At 40.4% G+C, this 22,540-nt stretch overlaps 2 protein-coding genes across 2 annotated transcripts in view; one reads left to right on the top strand and one right to left on the bottom strand.

The window, feature by feature from the left end:
* LOC143860710 (uncharacterized) lies at positions 1–8,084 on the bottom strand. Its single transcript, XM_077371502.1, has 3 exons — positions 7,630–8,084; positions 1,259–2,560; positions 1–543 (listed from the first exon to the last, which is right to left on the bottom strand). Exons 1-3 carry the CDS (start codon positions 7,810–7,812, stop codon positions 316–318), a joined length of 1,713 nt encoding a protein of 570 aa, XP_077227617.1. The 5' UTR covers positions 7,813–8,084; the 3' UTR covers positions 1–315.
* Positions 8,085–10,908: 2,824 nt separating this feature from the next.
* LOC143860531 (protein ROOT HAIR DEFECTIVE 3-like) overlaps positions 10,909–22,540 on the top strand; it is a 30,578-nt gene continuing 18,946 nt past the window's right edge. The window contains exons 1-2 of the mRNA XM_077371213.1: positions 10,909–11,047; positions 11,210–11,375. Of these exons, the coding sequence (XP_077227328.1) occupies positions 11,228–11,375 (148 nt within the window). The 5' untranslated portion in view covers positions 10,909–11,047; positions 11,210–11,227. The remainder of the gene's footprint in view (positions 11,048–11,209; positions 11,376–22,540) is intronic.

The following is a 22,540-nucleotide window of genomic DNA, read 5'->3' as shown; positions in this document are numbered from 1 at the left end:
TCTTTCAAGAACAATGACATAGGAGCAAAGGGATTCCAGTATCATTTTTCATACATTCTCACAATCTCTCCAACAGTACAAATATCCACATAATCTGAATTCTGCTGTGACAGGCAGAAGTTCAAGAGAGAAAAAAGTTCAAGACCCAATAAAAATCTCACCCAAACACGCCCCAAACACCCAGAAAAAAGATCACAGCATAAGATCCAAGGACTTCATATAAACACCTTTTATCGCCTTCCAAGTGGATAAAGAGACGATAAATCAGATCACAGTCATTCTCCAACAACAAATGACGCTCCAAAGATGACGGATTCAGCTCTTCTGATGCACGGCAACTGAATGTATGTCCATCTCCTTAAGCATGATGGAACGGCCACATGAATCACATGGAGCTGTTCTAGAGCCACACACGCTCTCGTGCTCTGAAAGTCCTCTCAGTCGATCCCGTGCATCCGATGATGAACTCCCAGCTTGAACCATGTCCCCGCAGAATCGACAAGTAACTAGGCGCAGCGGACAGACAGAGGACTGGTGTTGTACCTGTCATCAAAGGAAAATCACAGTTGAAACAATTTCTGCAATAATACACAAAATAACCGGTCATACCCATGATTTTTTGATAAAGATGAGAGCAGCTATGTGAAGACAAGGATCTACAGAAGCAAAAAAAAAAAAAAAAAAAAGCCCAATGCAGATGGCATTGTTACAACCCCTTGAGAGAAATTGGATCAGAGCAGTGACCATTGACTCGCATCATAATTAAAACACAAGCTGATGCGGATCTCAAAATTTTAACCCAAAAGTAGTGGTGCAACTTGGGTCGATATTTGGGAATTCATGTTGAGCTTTTACCATAGGACAATGATATGGTAACAGAGAGTAAGACCGATGGGAGAAACCAACAAGAATATGCCATGTGTGCCAAAAAAAATCACCTTTTTGGTGATTTTCTTAAACCAAAGGACTGGTTGTATGTCTCTTGTGATGTGGTGGCAACAACCCATTTGTTCAGTCTCCTGCTCGTATGAAAAACCAGTTTCCCTAGCATTACTCTTTACCATAAAATCATTTCAGGTTCAGGTTGATTCCAATTTATTTTTTAGCAAAAGCTGAACCCGACCAGGCCCAAGTTGCACCCCTGCCCAAAGGGATTTTACTTGCAAAATCCCCGCAAATAGATAAATAGTGGCTCACATATATATGAATAGCATAAAGAAGACTTTTAAGATAAAATTGAAGGGATGCTATTGCTTACCATGTCTTCCTTCTCTAACATTACTCCACAAGGACAAAGGAGTGGCTCATGGAATACTTTCATGTGTTTCTCCATCTCACCTTGTTGGAAAGCTCGACTGCATTTAGGACAATGTACGTGATTCCCCGCCTCTTCCTTTCTAAGAACGACCCCACAACCATTATGTTGACAGACGACATTGTGTCTGCTACAATATGCTTCATGTAGTGAGATGGTCCTGCTTGGTATATAATGTTTGCAGTTCCGACACTCAAGACTATTTGCATCCACCGCAGATGAGGAAGAAACAGATTGTTCTCCCACCCTACGACTACTATTATCCTCAATAGCCACCGAGATGTGGTATTTCGTCAGTCCCTTGAATCCGTAGACACCAATGCTGTAGATACCTGCAACCTGGCTTTGATCCTTAGGGCTAAGGATCAGAACCTTTGAACCCACGTCATGGGAAGACCATTCATGTTGGTGCTGATTTGGGAATATGACTGGATGTCTGGATACATAAAGATCGACATCCCCATCATTTGTATCCACCCCTATCTTGACCTCAATATTCATATCCTCAAATGCTATTTTTGTGCCAATATCAATGTCGATTGAGAACTTGTAATAGTTGTACTTCCCTTCCTCGACAGTCCCTGATTCCACTTTTCCTAGCACAAGTGGGATCAGTACATTCTGATTAGTCATCTCTGCAGAGGAATCGGGCGCAACTATATCGACTTCGATGTCTGTCTCCAGCACAGAAATGCTAGATGACGGCTTTAGCTCAAGAACCCGCAACTTATAATTCAGATCCCCATGATTGACGGTGATTATATCACCTTGAGAAAGAGTAGCATGCTGGCGAAGGCTTGTTTCAAGAACAGCCTTGTGGTTAGGTATATCCGAGAAACCAATCCCATCTGGTTGTAGCTTCGCATACATCCCCTTTGGCAATCTAACATAGCGCACCTCGATTAAAGGGGACCGCTGACTTGTGATAGGGAATAAGTTGCTCCAGACATGAGGTGGAAGCTCGACAGAACCTTCGGATGCTGTAAATTCGAGAACACCTGAATGAGTTGTTTCGTGGTTTTGTTGCTTAGTGGGCTCTGTATCTGAAACATCCCCTTGCTGAAGTTTTGATAATCGGAAGTACATGGGGCCTTTATCTAAAGCTCCTTGATCAGACAGTTCGGTGAAGCAAGAAGTTGGCAATTTGATCTTATCCCCGTATCCCTGATAAGGCACGGCTTCAAGAATTCGATAGAACACGACTCCTCCTCCAACAAGCAAACTTTCTTCCATTTCTTGATTTGCCTGAGGACAAAAACCAAAAAGGATATGTAACTGCTTTCATTCAGAACACTGACAGAGGAAAGGTGAACAAGAATTAGAAAAATTTTCTCTTGCAATTTCATATAGACAATGTCCATTTATTTTTATAATTACCCTCTGCATTAATGAATTTATCTCCCTCAAACACAAAATGACAAAACTTATAAGTAAAATATTCGTTAGAAACAAGATAAGAGTTACATGGAGTTATGGTGCATGTCATTCATGGCAGATTAGTAATATTTACATTCAGTCAAATATAAGTCATCATATACGAGATTGACATGATCATGAGAATACGATCAAACCCCACGAAATCTGCCCTCTCGTCTTCCTGTCTTTATTCTTCTCTCTTTCTTAAACTACAAACGTTTGAGGCATATTTGACAAGATTAACCTAAGAATTATATTGAAGAATGGCATAAAAATCTAAGTTAGATAGCCACCTAATATTGAGTCAATAATTTATGAAATTTATCAATTTACCGTTTGACTACCATGTTTTAGAGGCTATTTTTAGTAAACAACATGAAATGTGAAGAAAAAAACGTACTATTGACTAATAATATCATAGTTACCAATACAATGCTCGGCCATATGGAAGTGATAGGTATGTGTCTTGTCTTTAACAGCGGAAGTGAAAAATCCAGTAGCTCGATTAAAGAGAATATCTAAATAATACTCCTCCATTAAGCAGGAGCATGACCCACTTGCCCATCTAGTTTGGGATTGATGATTCACTTCCTTTCCGTGACAACTGGTTCTTTGTGGCTTGATTTCCCTCCTTGTCGTGCATTCCTTTCAGCAGGAAGAATGTGATACCTCCGAGATACTGTCCTGGGAATTGGAGACTTCTATTGTCGAGGCTATCCCCTCTCCTTTCCCACACCAAAAACCTCAATTGAGGTCCTCAGAGGGCAGACCACCAACCCAGCCATCTCCCCTCTCCTGAATTATGAACTTGTTAACGATAGGACAAGTGCTTCCGTCTTAAGGTCATGACTGGTCAAAAAAATTCTCGACCCAAGTTCCAAACTTCAAATACTTCATGGAATGGATCAAGAGGGTTTGGAAAATGGAGGTAATTATATCCTCAATGAACAAAGGGCTTCTTTTCCTACAATGCAAATCTTAGGATGAAGCAGAGTCCCTGAAATCTAAAAGCCCAAGGCGTGTTGGAAAAATGTATTTAGCTCTACGGAGCTGTGAGGAAAACTCCAAAGATTGGCCTCTCATGATGGCAAGATGGCTGAAAATGTGTGGCCTACCCATCCCTTGCTAGACCCCATTGGTCTTCTCCATGGTTTTAAATCTTCACTGAAAACGACATGAAACAACCGAAATGAACATTTCCATCCTCACCAAAACGTATACTGAAACCGTAACAGACAGAACATGGTTATGGGTTGAGGCGAAGGAACAGGAAAACCCATTGAGGTTTCCGTGAGTTACCAGGACAAGGTGTACCCCGTTACTCTGAATCATGGATTCCCTAATCCCTTTGGCATGAAACCTTATGAAAATGATAAGCATGCATCGGGCACAAATGGCATGACGGGGGTGAAAGTGGCCAAGGCTTAGACACCCACCTCGTTCTCCTAGACAGTTTGTGAGGCGACAGGACACATTCCATCTATGATTATGAAAGGGTCTTGGGATACTAGGGACAAGCGGCTAGAGTCATCGATGAGAACTAGGGCAAACGCCGATCTGGCACATGTGATGATAGACGAAGGCAAACCTCACACCGTGAAGAACGGCATTTTTCGCTAGAAGGAATCCATAGGTTGAAGTCGTCCAGCAATAAGGCATCATTGTAGATGTCGGTGATTGATATTTCTACTGCTGCCCAATATGACAGTTGGGAGTTGCACAGGAACGCAGCCTGCACCGACTCAAGTACGAGCGTTAATTCATGCACAAAAGCTTCCAGTAGCAAGAAACACAATTCATCTTAAGTATGTGTGGTCAAGGAGAAAGACAAAACTCAAACCATTTCAAATGTGACGAAGGCAAGCAGGTCAAGGTTTCATCTTTTTGGTTTCGGTATACATTTTGGCCATGACAGAAATAGAAGCATGTCGGTTTTGAATAGAAATTTTGGTAGAAATCCAGTAAAATCAAGGAAATGTGTGGAAACACATGCAAATAATGAATATTTAGGAAGTGCGCAGTAAAATACCGACTCAGTAAAATACACACTCAAAAACCATTACGTAAGCAAAAAATAAAAAGTTAAACCGATGAAATTGCTAGCAAATCCTGAATATATATATATACACACAGACATATATGTATATATACATATACATACGTATTTGTGTAGTATTGTATTGGAGATTCACATTAAGTACGAATGCAATGAAACCCCATGAAATTCTGCCTCTTGTCCTCCTCCCACTTTTTGACTATATAGGTTTGAGGCAGATTTAGCATAGTATCAGAGCCAAGTTGATCAAGGTTCAAAGACATCTCCATTCACCCAACAAAGATATTTCTTCAGTTCTTCGGTTCTTCCCCATCTCAAAATCCTAGTTTCAACTATTCTCCTTTATCCTCTCCATTGATTTGGATAAGACGGTTACTTCAGGAGATTCATGTGCATTCATGAGGACAAGCAAAGTTATACTGTGATAATCAGAGTGCAGTACGACTATCACAAAACCCAGTGATTTTCACTTTTTAGAGAAAAAGTGGAAAGTGGTGAAATAGGACCCCTTCTCATGTCAAGCAAAGATCAAATAGCAGTTATCTCCACCAAGGCCTTTCAAATGATCATCATTGATGTTTGAGTGAGAATTTGTACATGTTCAAAGAAACAATTCGACTTGAGAGGGGATGTTAGATATAATACATAGAGTTAGATAGAGTCATGGCGTATGTCATTAATGGCATATTCATAATTCTTTAAATTTAGCCACAGATACTACTGTATTGGAGATTCACATTACTACATAAGTTTGAGTCGGATTTAAAAATAAGTCAATAACATCCGGAACATAAAAAATTCTAATACAACATAAACACAAAAAGCAAGGTTGAGCCTCTAGCTTAATTGGTTAGGCTTTGGTTTTCAACCTTGAGGTCGCATGTTCAACCCAGCTTACCTATGGAAAACATAAACACAAAAGCAAACGGAGCATAATTGACAACTTTAGAGAAAATGATCCCTAATCAAGCCACTTAACCAAGTACAAAAATCAAGAAATATAAGCCCGTTTTGCCTCCCTAATTTATCTTATTTATTATATTTTTATCATTACTTAATTCATTTTTTCCAATTTTTTAATGATCTTTCATGCACTCAAGCAAGTTGGTGAGAGGTCAATGATTCAGTTGGGTCTATTCTGAACCTCGAGCTTTCTTCCGATTAAAGTTAGAATTTTCAAAAAGTACCTATCACAATAACAAAGATAAAATTAACTTCAAGAGATGTGTATGCTGAAGTTAGGAAGCAAGAAAAGTTTAATCAATTCAGCAACAAATTATACGTCAACAGTCATGGAGAACCAAAGCCAACGAACATACTCTACTGTTTTATTTAACAAATTTGTCCCGACATTTCGACGAAAAATTGGCAGTAATTTGTGACTCAAAATGAAAATTGAAGAATACAGGCACATGCAAATGATGCAGATACTTTGTCCATTACCTAATTAATAGTCGTAGAATTCCTATTAGGAACATTTAAATCAATGTTCAAAAACTCAAGGCCTGGACAAAACTTGGCCGAGGTAAAAAAGGATTAAAAGAGTCGACTACGGCGAGTCCATGATTGACGCAGTCAACTTTTCAATACTACAGTTGAGTCAAAGGAGTTCTTGATTGATTTGGAAGAACAAAATTCGGACTCGGACTCGGACACAAAATCGGCCAAGGTAAAACCTAGCCAACTCAGGTGAATTGATGATTGTCGCGAGGAGTTTTAAACATTGATCTAAAACATTGGCGACGGATCATCTATTGTTCATCTGTAAGACAGTGAAATCCCAATTTCTTAAAACAATAAAATCAAATAGCAAGGTGCAGTTCATTCCGCATAGAGAAAAAAACAATTTAATGTCAAGGACATGGAAAAAGCTCACTGTTATGCATTTAGGAAATGAAATGACAATGTGATAAATGAGACAAGTAAAATTGAGGTGAAGATCGACATTCTTAGAGAATGAGATCTCATAACAATGTGATCCCACTGACGAATACGGACACCATTTCTCAACGGCTAAGAATAAAGAAATTCTATATATGAACAGAAAAGTGTTCGACAAGTTGAAGCTCAAGGAGGTATGGATAATGGAAGAGGATGGACTTCAAGCCTTGTCTAAGTTGAGATCCGAGAATTCTGGAGAGTGTGAACATGGTTAAACTGAATACTCAATTTGTGGACGTTTAGCATTGTTCCATTGAATTCAAGCAGAGGCAGATGATGAGAAAGGCAAGAGATCGGCAGCATTGGCAATGACAACGCCTACTAGTAGGAATTGAAGTTAGTAAAGATGCAATGCGATCTAACATTATCCTGTGAAAAGAAGAAGCAATAGTCACACAAGCTAACCAAAAGGTCCAAAATGTACACAGATGCCCCACTAAAAACCTTTGCTACTTCTCATGTTGTTAATTTAAATTATCCTAAAAATTGCAATAGGAAAAGATCAATTATTGCTAAAACGGGTAAGATTCGATCAAAATTAACGAAGTAGATTACAAACGTTGGACAAATCCAACCGACACTTTTCGACAATACACAAAACCCTATGCATTACCATTCAAAAAAAAAAAAAAAAAACCTATGCATCACCATATGATGGAAGATTTCAACCTTCAAGGTGAAAAATAATCAACAGAAAAGCTAACCTAACAAAAACCATCACAGCCCAACAATTGCAATTCCCAATAATCATATAGGTGTTTAGTACTTTGAGATCTATCAACAACGAGACACCATTCCATGGGTACAGATTCAAGCAAAGAAAAGCTGCAAAATTCGAATAAGAACCCTAAAATCATATTAAAATACGGGAAAACATATTATAAGAAGAAAAAAAAAAAACCTTGAGCTGGGCCTCGGCTGCATCGATCCTTCGAATTCTCTGAGCAGCTTCAAGGGCTTCTCTCTGGCGCATGGCCTCGCTCCGAGCCTTCTTCTCCTTCTCGAGTTTGAGCCTGGCCTTGTTCTTCCTCTCTTTCTGCTCCCTCTCAAGCTTCTCCCTCGCGACCCTAAGTTCGAAATCCATCCTCTTATTTTCCGATTCTAAAACCGAATAAAGTCGAATTGAACTGCGTGGAGATATATAGATGCAAGGTGGGGATGTGGAACGAATTTCTTTTTCTTTCGTAGGGGGGAATTTACAAAGAAAAACGAAGTTTCTGGTCAGAATTCGAAAGACCCTTCTCGAAGAAAGAGAAGAGGGTTTGCGTGGGTGATGACGATCTGGTCCGGTTGAAAAATCGTGGAAACCGAATGGGTCAGCGTATGGCGTACAATGGTTTAATTAGACTTCGTGTTTGATTCGGAATGCACTTCGACTCCCGGTTGAGAAACCCTTTCCTTGTTGAGTTTTTATTGTATAGTAAGGCCCACCTATAATTCTATCTATGAATTTATCTGTATCATTGGATGATCTTAACCCTCTAATTTGTGAACAAAATTTTACATTGGACGGCTGGAAAATTGTGAACACATAAAAGTTGTTGGAAGTGCGCATTGGGAGAGATTTTTGGTTCATGGCCATTCAAGAATCAAGATCAGGATCACTAGATGAATCTTTTGGATTATTGAATTGTTTGGGCCCACATGAAAATGGGGTATTTTAGTTAGTTCATTGGAAACAGTCAACAATTATATCTCATTGAAGGGGTGCAGCTCAGGTCGTGTTGCATCCATGGTTTTAAATTTTGGTTTCATAATGAGTTTCGGTCCTCATGAAATTTGTTTGGCCAAAATTTCGAAATTTCGAACGAAATCAAATAAAGTAAGGGCCGTTTGGATGCCGAGAAGATTTTGATTTGGTTTTCTCACATATGCAGCCCTTTTTGTATTGTAATTTGGATCGGATCAAATTCTTGGATTTCTAATTCAGCAGCTGACAGTGAACAAAATCAGATTTCTAAGTTTGCTATGGAAATAAGAAATTGAAAATCCATAGGGAGTTTCCTTCACCCACTCTGCTCCTCAACCTCTCCCCTCCACTAGGAAGTATCCCCTTCCCTCTCTTTCTCCCTCTACATCCCCTTCCCTCTCTTTCTCCCTCTACATGAGCTGCCGGATCTATTCAATTTGTATTCAAAACTCAATTCCAAATCCAAATACAAAATGGAAGGTATCCAACCCCTTGGATTTGGATTTTTAAATCCAAATTCGGAATTTGGCAAGCCTTTATGACATCTGGATTTGGATTTGAGTGAAATCCACAAGATTTACAAATTCCTCATGTTAATGTAATTTTTTGGATTTATAAATATTTTCTGCAAGAGGTTATTTATAAATCTAAATCTCACTCGTAAGAGGTTAAAATGACGAAAATATACCAAAAAAGTGTTAAATGACTTAAGTACCTACATGACATTAAAAACTGATCAAAATACATCGTATTAAGTAAAATGACTAGAAAACCCCGAGTCAGGCAAAATGACCGAAATACCCATATACCAGGTAAAAATGGCAAAATACCTCCGAGTCGTGCAAAATGACTAAAATACCCCTAGATCAAGTAAAAATGACTCATGGCTCATAAAAATGACTAAAAATACCATTATGAGATTAAAATACGCCATATTAGGTAAAATGACTATAAATACTCCTATACCATGTAAAAATGACAAAATACCCCCGAGTCGTGCAAAATGACTAAAATACTCTTATGACATTAAAATGATCAAATTAACCTTATATAGGGTAAAATGACTAAAATACCCTAAGATCATGAAAAATTATCGAAATACCCCTATATCAAGTAAAAATGACCTATGGCTCATGAAAAATGACTAAAATACCCTCATGAGATAAAAATCATAAAAATATGCCATATTAGGTAAAATGACTAGAATACCCCCGAGCCATGCAAAATGACCGAAATACACTTATACCGGGTGAAAATAACCAAATACCCTGAGTCATGGAAAATGACTAAAACATCCTTATGACATAAAAAATGATCAAAATACCCCCATATAGGTTAAAATGACTAGAATACCCCTGGATCATGGAAAATGGCTGAAATGCCCCAATATCAAGTATTTTAGGGCTTTTTGATTTTGTTAGATTTCAAATTCAAATCCAAAGAGCATCCAAACAAAGAATAATAATAATTTAGATTTGAAATCCAAATCTATACGTGGTCATTCAAATGGCATTATTTATAAATTTGTGAATTTTAAAATTCTTAATTTCAAATCCATGGATTTTGGAAATCCAAATTCACCTCCAAATCCAAATCCAAGGGATATCCAAAAGGGCCCGTTTGGATGCCGAGAAGATTTTAATTTGGATTTGTCACATTTGCATCGCTTTTTGTGTTGTGATTTGGGTCCAAATCAAATCCTTGAATTTCCAAATTAGTTACTGAGAGTGAAAAAAAATCAAATTTCCAAATATGCTGTGGAAATAAGTAATTGGAAATTCACAGATCTGGGAGTTTCCTTCACCCTCTTTGCTCCTCAACCTCTTCCTTGCAGTAGGAAATACCCCCTTTCCTCTCTGTCTTCCAAACATGAGCTGGCAGATCTATTCAAAACTCAATTCCAAATCCAAATACAAAATATGAGGCATCCAAACGGGCCCTAAATGTTTCGGATATTATAGATTTCGCTTTCGGTCTCCACTGAAATCCAAAATTTCGGATTTTGGTCGAAATTTAAAACCATTGTTGCATTGGGTTGAGGCCAACCCAAATTACCTAACCCGACCCAACCCGAACCCGAGATAACACTCCCTCAACCCTAACCCGACCCAACCCAAGCCTCGGTTTGACAATGGTCAATCTTAACCCAACCCGCCTCTAAATCTCTCAATCCTAAGCTAACATGTCTAACCTTTTCCCAAATACAATCATGTTGATTTGGGTTGGGATGGGGTTAACCTAGGGCCAAACAGAAAAATACAAAAAAATAACATAACCAAAAGAAATCACGATAAAATCGGAGTACAGAGGCCAGGTTTGATCAGGTTGAGTTGCTCAAGGCCTCAACCCTAACCCAACCTGAAATTAAATCGGGTCATCTTTCCCAAACCTAACCCAACTTGAGCCAAAAACGGGTTGAACCTGTCGGGGTCGCGCTCAGCACGCCTGACCAAAGTTGTGGCATTTAAAATTATTAATGCACGCACCGTGCGTAATACGCACACTAAACAAGCGTTCCATCCGCCCCACCGCTCAACAGCTCTTTAAAAATCTGAGTCTCCCCCGTTTTTACCTCTTTTCGACTTCCTTCTCCGTATTCTCATCTCTTCTGGAAACTAAAACCTTCAGGGTAGGAATCTCCCTCCCTGATTTTCATTTTATTTCTCTGTTCATCTACAAAACCCTAGAAACATATTCAGATTCTGAAGGGGTGATTTTGAAATTTTCGCCATGTAATCCGATTCGGTTCAGAGAAAAAAATTCTTCTTACAGTTTCCTTTTTCTTTCTCAGAATCTATCTTGATCAGATATGGGGGAAGATTCCTGTTCGAAGCAACTGATCGACGGGGATGGAACATTCAACGTTTCGGGTCTGGAAAGTTTCATGAAAACTGTTAAGCTCGCGGAATGTGGCCTTTCTTATGCTGTGGTCGCGATCATGGGCCCTCAAAGCAGTGGTATGTGAATCTCTTGTCTATCCCCTCTCACTTCCAATTGATTCAATGTCACCTCTCTATGCTTTTTTCTGTTTTTTTAACATTGTAACGAATTGTTGTGGTAGTTTTGTTGAATGGAGCTTGAAAAAACCCTAATTCTCTTGTTGGAGTTTGCAGAATTCGGAATGGTGTGCGTTTATGAGAGAGATTTCTTTCAAACCATTGTAAACACCATAGTTAGAAAATTACGAACTGTGTGTTTACTAGACAAGTGCTTCTTAGATTGGGGATTATGAATTCAAGACTGGAATTGTGTGATTTATTTTACTATTATTCATTGGCTGGACGCTAACTTCTTCTTTTACTTGTTTGGTTGGTTTGGGTGAATTTTATGATATAGCACGTCAAATGCTTGATTCATGATTTTCTCTTAATTCAGAAGTGTGACTTGTATGGTTCCCAATTAACAGAAAAAAAACCCATGCAGAAAGAGTCCCAAGTAAGCTGCTATCATAGTCATTTCCCTTTTGCATTAGGGTTCTTATCTTGTCTTATTCAAACATTTATGCGTACCATTAAAAAAAATAAAAAAATAAAAAATTCAAACATTTGTGAGTCCCATACATGCTATTCGTGGATATGGAGTCAGGTTATGAGTGGGAGTTTATTCTTCAACCCCAATTCCCCAACCTGCATCCCAAATAATATTTCTTTTTCTTTTTTAATGATTGAAATGTATCCGTTCATTCCTACTACTTCTAATATTCATTTGTACTCCACCTTCCCAGAGTTCGTTCCCTGGGGAACTCCTTTGTTAAATCATTTTGGTGCATTCATTCTCGTCTCCTCATCTGGATGATCTCATTGGAAATCATGTAAATGCAATTCGTATTTGATATATCTCTCTGTCAAGTTCTTTTATGACTAAGCAACTGCCTCCTGTACAGATTGTGTATTATCAATATCAACTACAACTATAGGACACCCTAATCATTCCAAAAAAAAAAAAAAACCTATAGGATACCATATTTTCATGAGCTCCTGCATTTATCCAAGTGATCCACAAACACGAAAATCTCTACTTTGCCTGCATGATCCCCATGACTGGAAACCAAATCTATCATTTTCTCTTGAGTAATAGTTCGAGTGAGTCTTGAATGAGCCCCTTGAAATCTTGATGCAAAAAAATAAATTTTTGTTCCATGTCTCCGAGCTATATATCAAATGAAATAAATAGTAAACAGTAAATAGGTAGTAAATAATGGGGATTACCACTAAAAAAAGGTGTAAATAATGGAGACATAAATAAATAGTGACTGTAAACGATATAGTAAATAATAAATATGAAATAAATAAGGAGTGGCAGTGAACGATACACTTTGTTGCAGAAGAACCAAAATGAGAGAATAGAATGAGTTAGGGTCTCTCCCCTTCACTCAAGTATATATAAGATGGGAAAGAGGAAAAGACTACTATGCCCTTATGTCATACATACATAGAAACACACATAGATATCCAACACTCCCCCTCGAGCTGGAATGTATATATTACACATTCCTAGCTTGTTACAAATATCAATAAATTTAGCTTTGCTCAATGGTTTGGTGAAGGTGTCCGCTAGTTGGTCGGCCGATCGAGTGAAAATAGTGCGTAAGACGCCCTGCTGGATCCTGTGTCTAATGAAGTGGCAGTCCACCTCAATATGCTTGGTGCGCTCATGAAACACAGGATTGTTCGCAATATAGATAGTCGCCTTGTTGTCACAATACAACTCTGCAGGAGAAGATGGAGGAAACCCAATCTCAGATAGTAGAGAACGTAGCCAAATGAGCTCACTACAAGTATGAGACATAGCCCTGTATTCTGCTTCAACACTTGACTTAGATACAACATTTTGTTTCTTGCTACGCTATGACACAATGTTTCCCCCAACAAAGGTGCAATATCCAGTAGTGGATCGTCTGTCAGCCGGATAGCCAGCCCAATCAGCATCACAAAAGGCCTCTATCTTCATGTGAGTATGTTTCTTGAAAAGTAGCCCTTTTCGTGGAGCACTTTTCAAGTAACAAAGGATATGCACTACAGCTGCCCAGTGAGAGGTAAAAGGGTCACTCATGAATTGGCTGACCACTCCTACATCATAGGAAATATCAGGACGAGTGACAGTAAGATATATGAGCTTTCCAACAAGTCTCCTATATTTGCCAGGATCCTCTAATAAGTCTCCCTCTTCTGGAAGGAGCTTTTTATTTGGTTCCATGGGAGTACTAGCAGGTTTGATCCCCAAGGATCTAGTCTCATCCAGAGGGTCCAACACATATTTTCGCTGAGATAGGGAAACATTTGTACCAGAGTACAATACCTCAATCCCTAAGAAGTATCGAAGGCGACCAAGATCCTTCGTAGAGAACTGCTTCTGAAGAAAACTCTTCAATAGTTGAATGCCACAAGAGTCTTTTCCTGTAATGATAATGTCATCTACATAGACTATGAGAATGACATATCCAGCATCAGATTTGAGGTTAAAGACAGAGTGGTCCACCTCACATTGCTTCATACCATATCCTATGAGAGAATCACTGAACTTGCCAAACCAAGCACGAGAGGATTGTTTGAGGCCATATAGGGACTTGTGAAGACGGCAGACAGAGGTGGTCAACTCCACCTGAGCAACATACCCTGGAGGTTGCTCCATATACACCTCCTCAACCAAAGTGCCATGGAGAAAAGCATTTTTGACATCAAGTTGGTGAAGAGGCCACCCATAGTTGACTGCCAATGAGATAAGGACACGTAGAGAAGGTATTTTGGCAACATGGGAAAGGTGTCAGTGTAATCAATCCCATAAGTCTGAGTTTGTCCTTTAGCAACCAAGCGCGCTTTGAGGCGCTCAACTGTGCCGTCAGGAAGATATTTGATGGCATAGATCCATCGGCATCCAACTGGGTGAACTACAGGAGGAGGGGGAACAAGAGCCCAAGTCTGATTCGCCTGAAGGGCGCTCATCTCATCGTCCATAGCAGCCCGCCAGCCAGGGGACAATGAAGCTACAAAGCCACGAAATGCATGTGAGAAATGGTCATAAGAGACATAAGACGATAGAGGGTGAGCAGTAGTACGTGAGCGTGTACGAGATGCAATGGGAGAATCTAGTGGAGGGCCAGAAGGCGGCAATACCTGTGAAGTAGGTGCTGTGATATTTGGTTGGGATGAGATTGGCGCAGGCAGAGCTGGAGACAACTGAGGGCGAGATCTGCGCTGGTAGATCCTAACGGGGCCGAGAACCTGCGGAAGAGGAGTGGAGACAGAGGAGCCTGCATGGGGGCAGGAAGAGAGGGTACCACATTGGGAAGCACTAGGAGAGGAAGAGGAACCGAAGGGACCTGTGGAGGAGGAGGACTCGCAAAATACGGAACAAACTCGAAGAAGGTAACATCGGCAGAAACAAAGCACCGACGAAGGCTAGGACTGTAACACCTGTATCCTTTCTTGGTGCGGGAGTAACCCAGAAATACACACCGTTCAGCCCGGGGGTCTAGTCTGTCCACACCTGGGCCCAGCTTGTGGACAAAACACATATAGCTAAACACGCGAGGGGTAAGAGGAAATGGTTCATCGTGAGGGTGAAGGACCGAAAATGGGGATTGATTGCTTAAGGCTGACGAAGGAAGACGGTTTGTGAGGAAGCATGACGTAAGAATGACATCACTCCGATATACCTTAAGAACATGCATCTGAACAAGAAGAGTACGTGTCATGTCCAGAAGGTAGTGCAACTTCCTCTCAGCAACACCATTTTGTTGAGAGGTGTATGCACATGAGGATTGGTGTAGAATGCCATGAGTGGCTTAGAAGTCCTGAAACCCACTCGAAGAGGAAAAATACTCTCTAGCATTATGTAATGACCCGGCTTCCATTGCCTGAGGTCGCTACCAAAACCACTGAAACTTTTTTTTTTTTTTTTTTAACAGATGACAAATAGCGGAAGCGATTAATTAAAACTAAATAAATTAAAACCTTCCCATCATCATTATTCTCGCGAACAACTAACAATAAAAAAAATGTCTCCAAAATTTGAGACCCACTAACATAATTAAACTCAAAGTCTAAATAACCAAAATAGTAAATCCTAAATCCAAATAAACCAAAACCACGGAAGTGACCATGATGTCAATCCGCACTCTATGACTCTAGCACCCCAAATGCCCGCATTGGTCTCATCAAATGTCTTCATTCGCAAAAGCTCCCTCCTCTTCATCTACCATTCCTGTAGGATATGAGGGTTAGAAGCAAGTAAAGGAAACTCTCTGAATAATGAAATTAAGCGACATGCATTTCACCATAATATTTTCTACAACAATGGAACAATAATAAAACATGAACTGTAGCAGTCTTATTATCAACTTATAACTAAAACAAATAATTGTAAAATGCAATGCACGTGTGAAACTTTAAATGATCTCTCCTTTTCCCCAATGATCATGCGGCAGTTCCCATTGATTTTCTCCTCATGTACTGCGGTGGCTTTCTAGCCTGGCCGGTGATCATTGACCATCAAGGACCCTCCGTTCCCTAATGGAACGCGATCCACTTTAGGATTTCGATTGGTTCACCACAAGGGTTCCTCCCAATGCATCGCCCACCAGCTGTCGTACGCTCTCGGACTGGTTGGCTTTTGGCTTTCCGCCCAAGGTTGGATCTAAGGGTTCTCCTTAGTCCTCCCTCCCATTATTCCCAATCCTAAATATGTGTACAATTATTTTCCAATAAAGCCTTTCTTTTACAATCCATATCTCAATTTTCCAATCATTATCCAATTCAAAGCATTAAATAATTGAAATCGGAATAACATGGCTAGAACAATCCACTCTTATTACACATGCTAAATTATTCATTTCATTATTATGGAAAATAGAATAATAAAACCACATCAACATTAAAAACATTATTAAGTGAGTAACCAAAATTTGCCTTGATGCCTGAACTTGAAAAATTCGAAGTACCTCTAACAAGGATCAGATGGAAACAAGTCCTGAAATCATAGAATTACAAACAACTAAGCTTTCCATTTGAATGTTAAGTTTTATCCCAAGGTGAGGTTCATCCCCTACTTATACATAGTTATTCCCCCCCCCCCCCCCCGTTTTATTTATTTTTCCAAACTTATCTGTAAGAGGTCTTACTTATATCTAAGATGAAAGTACTGATTTAAACTTTTAAATTATTGGACTCACATACGTTTACAAAAATTAAGTGGTAGTACTAATCTTAATGTAATATAAAATTTGTTTGAAATCTCATACTTGATAACATACAGCATACTTAAGAAAATATCATGATTTTCATAAACTTAATATAACATGATATTGAGATGAAAAACTTTCAAATTTCCATGTACCTACTTCTTACACAACAATACTGTCATAAAGAAAACTTTGAAATTCTATTTATCTAATATATTAGTACCATTGACATGAAATTAATTAGATAAAATGAAATCCACTTATGTCTTTTAAGGTATTATACCTTACCAACCTTTTTTTTATTAACAATCCTTTACTTCAAGTCAAGTACTGTCTTGACGAAATTTCTTTAAGTAACTAAGGTATAATGGTATAAGGCATAAACACAATTTCTTTTGAATACTTAGTTATTAATTAAATAGATATAGATATAATACAGTAGTCCGATATTAATTTCATCACACACAATTTCTCACATAAAAAATTTCTTTTTTAACTAGTACTGACATTCACCCATAACTATAATTTCAGCGACATAATTATATTTCTATCTTGCATATGTTCATCTTGATGTTAAACTTTATTTCTGTGTATTATTTTCTTCATAAATTCGATTATTAAAACCATTTGTTTGAGCCATTTCGAAAGAACTAACAATCTTATAGGGATGTTGATGATACTTACTTGCTCTATGCTTGGCACAGATGAAGATGAAAATTGAATCAAATTAACGTCCCTTGAATTCTCTTCTCCTCTTCTTTCTTTGAATGGCTGAACACCTTTCTCTCTCTCTCCAAAAATTTGTTGGGAATCGAAAAGGATGCAATACACGTTCATAAGAGGGAGAGAAAGAGAGGAGGACTTCTTAATTTATGAAATTGGATTTCCTACCCAAGAAATCCCTATTTACATAAGATTTCTATTTTTACTTACCATGCTTCCAATTGATCCACCAAGGAAAATTAAAAGGTTAACAAAAGAAAATCTTTGATTGCAAGATTGAAGGTGGCACATAAAATATTTTAAGGAAGTATGGGGTGGCATAAGTGCACACGTCCCCACTTCTTTCTTTCTTTATATATTAAATTTGAAGTAAGTTTCCCCAAAATTCCACTTTGTAAAGCAAATGGCTCTCTAATTTTGTTAATACTCTACGTTTTCCTTCTAAGGAGAAACGTACAGAGGTTTTCTTAAAAAGGAAGCCGGTTCTCCACTTATGATGTATGAGTATAGACATATAATATATGTATATAAAATATGGGCCCACAAGTGGCGCCCCAACTAGGGAAGAATTAATTGTAATCTCACCCAAAATGGGAGTAGGGCCAAAATTTTTGGAAGTGATACCCACGGCTGAAATTTTTAGATTTCTTGCTAAAGATGGGAACACGTCCCAAAATTGTATGCCAAGAATGCCCCTCACACAATTGCCTAGTGTGATAATCTTGTTTGGGCAATCTTGCCACACCCACTTTAATTAAAACTTGGGGTGCAAATATCAAATTTTAAATCAAAATCAAGAGGGTCGGTTATGAGAGAATATGAGTTACAGGCTAAATTGTAGGGTCCCACCAAAAATCGAAAATTAAAGCCTCCATTGACTTTTTATAGAGTGCCAAAAATACCCCTTGAAACCCTTTTTATGAAACATATTAACTAGGTTAATTTAATACACTCCGAATCATAAACTTTTGGGGTGAAAATATTTTAAATAAAACTCCAAAAATTTCCAGTTGTTACTCATTATCTGTTCGTAAACACTTAGGGGACAATCATATTGAGTAGTAATTTCAGCATAAAAGGTGCGGAAAGCAGTAAACACTTCAGAACGATTTTTAAGTAAGTAAACCCATGTCATTCGACTAAAATCATCCACAAAGACAATAAAGTATGTATATCCAAAAAATGACTTGGTCCTCGAGGGACCCCATACATCTGAATGAACCAACCCAAAAGGTCTCAAAACTCTACTATCAGGCCTAGAAGGGAACGACACACGATGGTGTTTCCCGAGTTCACACGACTCGCACTGAAATGGCTGAAGGCTAGAGGAGACAATGGCGGTCTGCCTGAGGCGCTGAAGAGATGGATGACCAAGACGACAATGCCATTGATAGGCATCAATAGAGTTGTGCAAAATGGTGGGAGAGGGATAGCACCGGAGGTGATAGAGGCCGCCCAGCTCACGACCCGTTCCAATTGTCTTCCTAGTCGAGAGATCCTGAAGAACACAATATGAAGGAAAAAATGAGACAGAGCAATGCCAAGATTTAGCAAGCTGGCTGACTGATAACAAATTAAAAGGAGAGGTGGGAACATACAAGACAGATGATAGGGTTAGACCCTCATGGGGTGACAGAGAACCAGTATCAGAAATGGGGACTTTGGTGCCATCATCCAGAGTAACAAAACGAGAATGAGAAGGAAATGACTGAAATGATGTAAGGGATTGAGAGTTACCCGTCACATGGTTGGATGCCCCAGAATCAATGATCCAGGAGCTGGAGCTAGTGAGAAGGGAAGCAGGTGCACTACTTGACTGGGCAACCCCGGCGGATGGAGGGTGGTTGCTAAGGCAGAGACGCTGAAGCTCCTCATAATCAGCTTTGGTGAACTCAAAAGGCTCGTCTGGAATATCTGAAGCAGAAGATTGGAATGTGCCATTAGTAGGGGACGCAGCAGAGAGGTGGGCAGCGCGGGAATGACAGAGCTATGGATGAAGCACGAAACAAGTATCAACACGGTGACCATCCCTCTGACAGTAAGTGCAATATGGCCTACCACGACCACCTGTACCACGGCCACCACCCATCACACGACCACGACCACGGCCAAAGGAGCCGCGAGCACGGCCAAAAGAACCAGTGCCACGACCGGAAGAAGTCCCAGTATCATAAGAAGCAAAAGCGGAACCCTCTGAAGGATGCATAGTGGAGGAGCCTCCCGGGGCACACTGCTGAGCACGAGAGTAAATATCTGGGAGAGAGGGGATGGCCCCTGAGCCAATCATCTGCTGACGGAATGGTAAGAAGTCCGGGCCCAATGGCTCAAGGTAGTGTATAGCCCTAAGCTGATCCAGCTGACGAGCTAGAACCGACAGATCTGAAGTGAGGGGCATAAATACATCGAGCTGTTGGCATAGAGAGATAAACCGGCTGTAATGGTCGGAGAGGGATAAGTCGCGACGTTCAAGACGAATCCACTCAGAGTAGGTCGCACAGATGCGAGTGAGGTTATCAACCCCATAGAACATGAGAGCAGCATGCTCCCAAATGTCCTTGGCAGTTACAAAGTCCATCATTGGCCGAGAAATATGAGAAGCCATGCTCTGCCATAGTAACGTGCGAACCATCGCATCATCCTGACGCCACCGGTCATAGGATGGATCTGAGGAGGGTGGAGGACCCCGCTCAATGAGAGACACTGCCGCGAGCGAGAAGATAGGTCTCAACAGCCCTCCTCCAGCTAAGATAATTGGAGCCGTCATGGCACTCCGAAGTCATCTGGGGAAAGAACTGCTCAACAGAGGGAGAGTACATTGTGGGATGGTAGCTCAAAGGAGAAGAAGCCCCGGGAGGATCAGTCACACTGTTAGTAAGGGAGGGTGAGAGAGGAGGATCCGAAGTATTCGATGGATCCATTGGAAGAGAAAATGCCCACGACGGCTCGAAAGGAGATGAAATAGAAGAGACAAAGAGAAGTCACAAGGGCGACTCCATCAGACGAGCGCGGCTCCGACGACAAAAGAGAATGAGAAGAGGCATAGAAAGACAAGCCACATGTAGCATCAAAGAGGGAAAAGTGGTCTGGCCAATACCGAGTCAAACGGAGCCGCGAAGACGAGGGATAGAAAGAAGGTGGGGATTTAGGTCATAGATACAGAGGGAAATAGAAGGATTGAGTGTTGGAGGGGTATGGGGTTGGAGTTAGATAAGGTAATGAATATGGTTTAGGGTTTAGAGAAAAGAGGGAGTGGAGAAAGATGGACAGCAGGTGGGGGGGCGGGAGTGGAGGAGGTAGAAGAAGAAGAAGAAAGAGAGGGGGGCAACCAGGGGGGGCGCATAGAGAGAAGAAGGGGCAGCCAGGGGGGTGCAGAGGGGGCACCCAGGGGCGCGCAGGGGGGCGAGAGGAAGAAGAAGGGGTAGCAGTGGGATGCAGGTGGGGCAACCAGGGGGCGCGCAGGGGAGCGAGTGGAGGAAGGAGAAGAAGAAAAGAGGAAAAAAAAAAAGAGAAGAAGAGGGAAGAAGAAGAAGAATGGGAAATGGGTTTAGGTCATAGGGTTGGGTGGAGAGAGTGGAGAAGAAGAAGAAGGAGAAGAATCTCCAATTTGGTCCCTAGGGCACAAAAACCCTAAGGCTCTGATACCATATTGGAGAAGAACCAAAATGAGAGAATAGAATGAGTTAGGATCTCTCCCCTTCACTCAAGTATATATAAGATGGGAAAGAAGAAAAGACTACTATGCCCTTATGGCATACATACATAGAAACACACATAGATATCCAACACACTTCAATAATTTATGACGATCCCTCCAAACAAGCACAAGCTTATCATCAAATGTCTCTCTTATTACGAAGAACACAGGTCACGAGGTCTATCCAAGAGATGCTCTTTATTTGTATATATGGAGTTTGGAAAGAACTGCTAAAATTAAATCAAGTTCTTGTTTAAGTGAAATAAGTATGACCGCTCTACCTTTAGTCGAGACTCAAAATGGCGACGTTTCAGCTATAGTGTCGCAGGGAAGTCGGTTGGCTTCCCATGAGAGGCGCACAGGCAAGCCTTGGTGCCATAAAGGGTCATGCTAGTCTCAAAGACTGGGGAGCGTTGCACCAGCTAGATGGATGGATGTTGATGGGCGCTTCTGGCTAAATTGGTTGGTTGCCTCAACCCCCAAGGTACAAGTGCATGGGATGGAACCTTGGTGGGGTGTGCATGCGAATTAGTTGTGTTGGTATGGGACATTGTGGTGAGCTCATGTGCGTCTTTCTAATTTGAGGTACTAGTGCGGGAGAAGATCGAAAGCGCTTTTCAATCTGAGTGTTGGATGACTTGTGTGGCCAGTAGTGTGAGAGCTTCGATGGATCCAGGAAAGTCTGCTGTGTGGTGAAGCTCCTCGAAGACTCGAGTGGCCAGTGGGTACCCAAAAAGACCATTAGGGATTGTTGGTGTGTTTAAGCTTGTAGGTCCGCGCTTGGGTGAAGAGGGAGGCAAGGCTAAGCATGAGAGTTGAGGATCCTTGTGGGGAGACTTGTTGGGGCCATTGGGATGGTTCTTTTGGCCTGTCCTAGCGGCAAGCAATGCTTAATGATTTATAAAATGATGAGTGCCAAAGTGGAGTTGACGTTGAGAAAATATGCAAAGATTGAGTGGTTTAGAGCTGAAGTCGGGCAAGAGTGTTGTTTTGGTAGACCAATCTAAAGCTTGGAGAAGCTAAAGAGTAATTGTAGGATTGCTTGAAAGAGCTAAGTCAGGTTGCTCTACCCTATTATTTTGGTGGAGTTAAGAGGAAACCACCACTATAGTGGGTTGCATAGTGGTTTACTCAAAGGAGGAGCTGGTGTTGGTGCAAAATCAGAGGATTGAATGACATCAAACCAATGAATTGGCTGATAACTCGAGGTAGAGATGAAGAGAAGGCAACGATTTCAGCAGTTTTGGGGCAATGTGGTACCTGAGGGACAAGGTTAGGTGGAAGGGGCCAAGTTGTCGAAGTGCCTGACTGAGCCATATACCTTATTTTTTGAATGGTAGTATATTTCATTCATAAAAGGGGCGACCTAGAAGGTCAGTCCCAAAATTACAAGAAGGAACACAGATGAAAAGAGAATATAAAAGCAATACAATAGAGGCCTTAGATCATGGAGGCAAAAAATCAAACAACTCCAAGCCTTGCTTATCTACTCTACCCCTGGCCAGGTGGTCTGCCACACTATTAGT

The sequence above is a fragment of the Tasmannia lanceolata genome, unplaced genomic scaffold (assembly GCF_043159265.1).
Source record: "Tasmannia lanceolata isolate RefF3 unplaced genomic scaffold, GAP_Taslan_0.1 ptg000037l, whole genome shotgun sequence".
Taxonomy (NCBI): Eukaryota; Viridiplantae; Streptophyta; class Magnoliopsida; order Canellales; family Winteraceae; genus Tasmannia; species Tasmannia lanceolata.
Note: the sequence above shows the minus strand (reverse complement) of the source record. Positions and strands in the feature narration are given on the sequence as shown.

Excerpts from the sequence above, each read along its gene's own strand:
- LOC143860710 (XM_077371502.1), bottom strand. The coding sequence starts at position 7,812 with ATGGATTTCGAACTTAGGGTCGCGAGGGAGAAGCTTGAGAGGGAGCAG. Across the intron at positions 2,561-7,629 it reads CAGCCGAGGCCCAGCTCAAG|GCAAATCAAGAAATGGAAGA; the intron begins GTTTTTTTTTTT and ends TTTTGTCCTCAG. Across the intron at positions 544-1,258 it reads TGTTAGAGAAGGAAGACATG|GTACAACACCAGTCCTCTGT; the intron begins GTAAGCAATAGC and ends CTTTGATGACAG.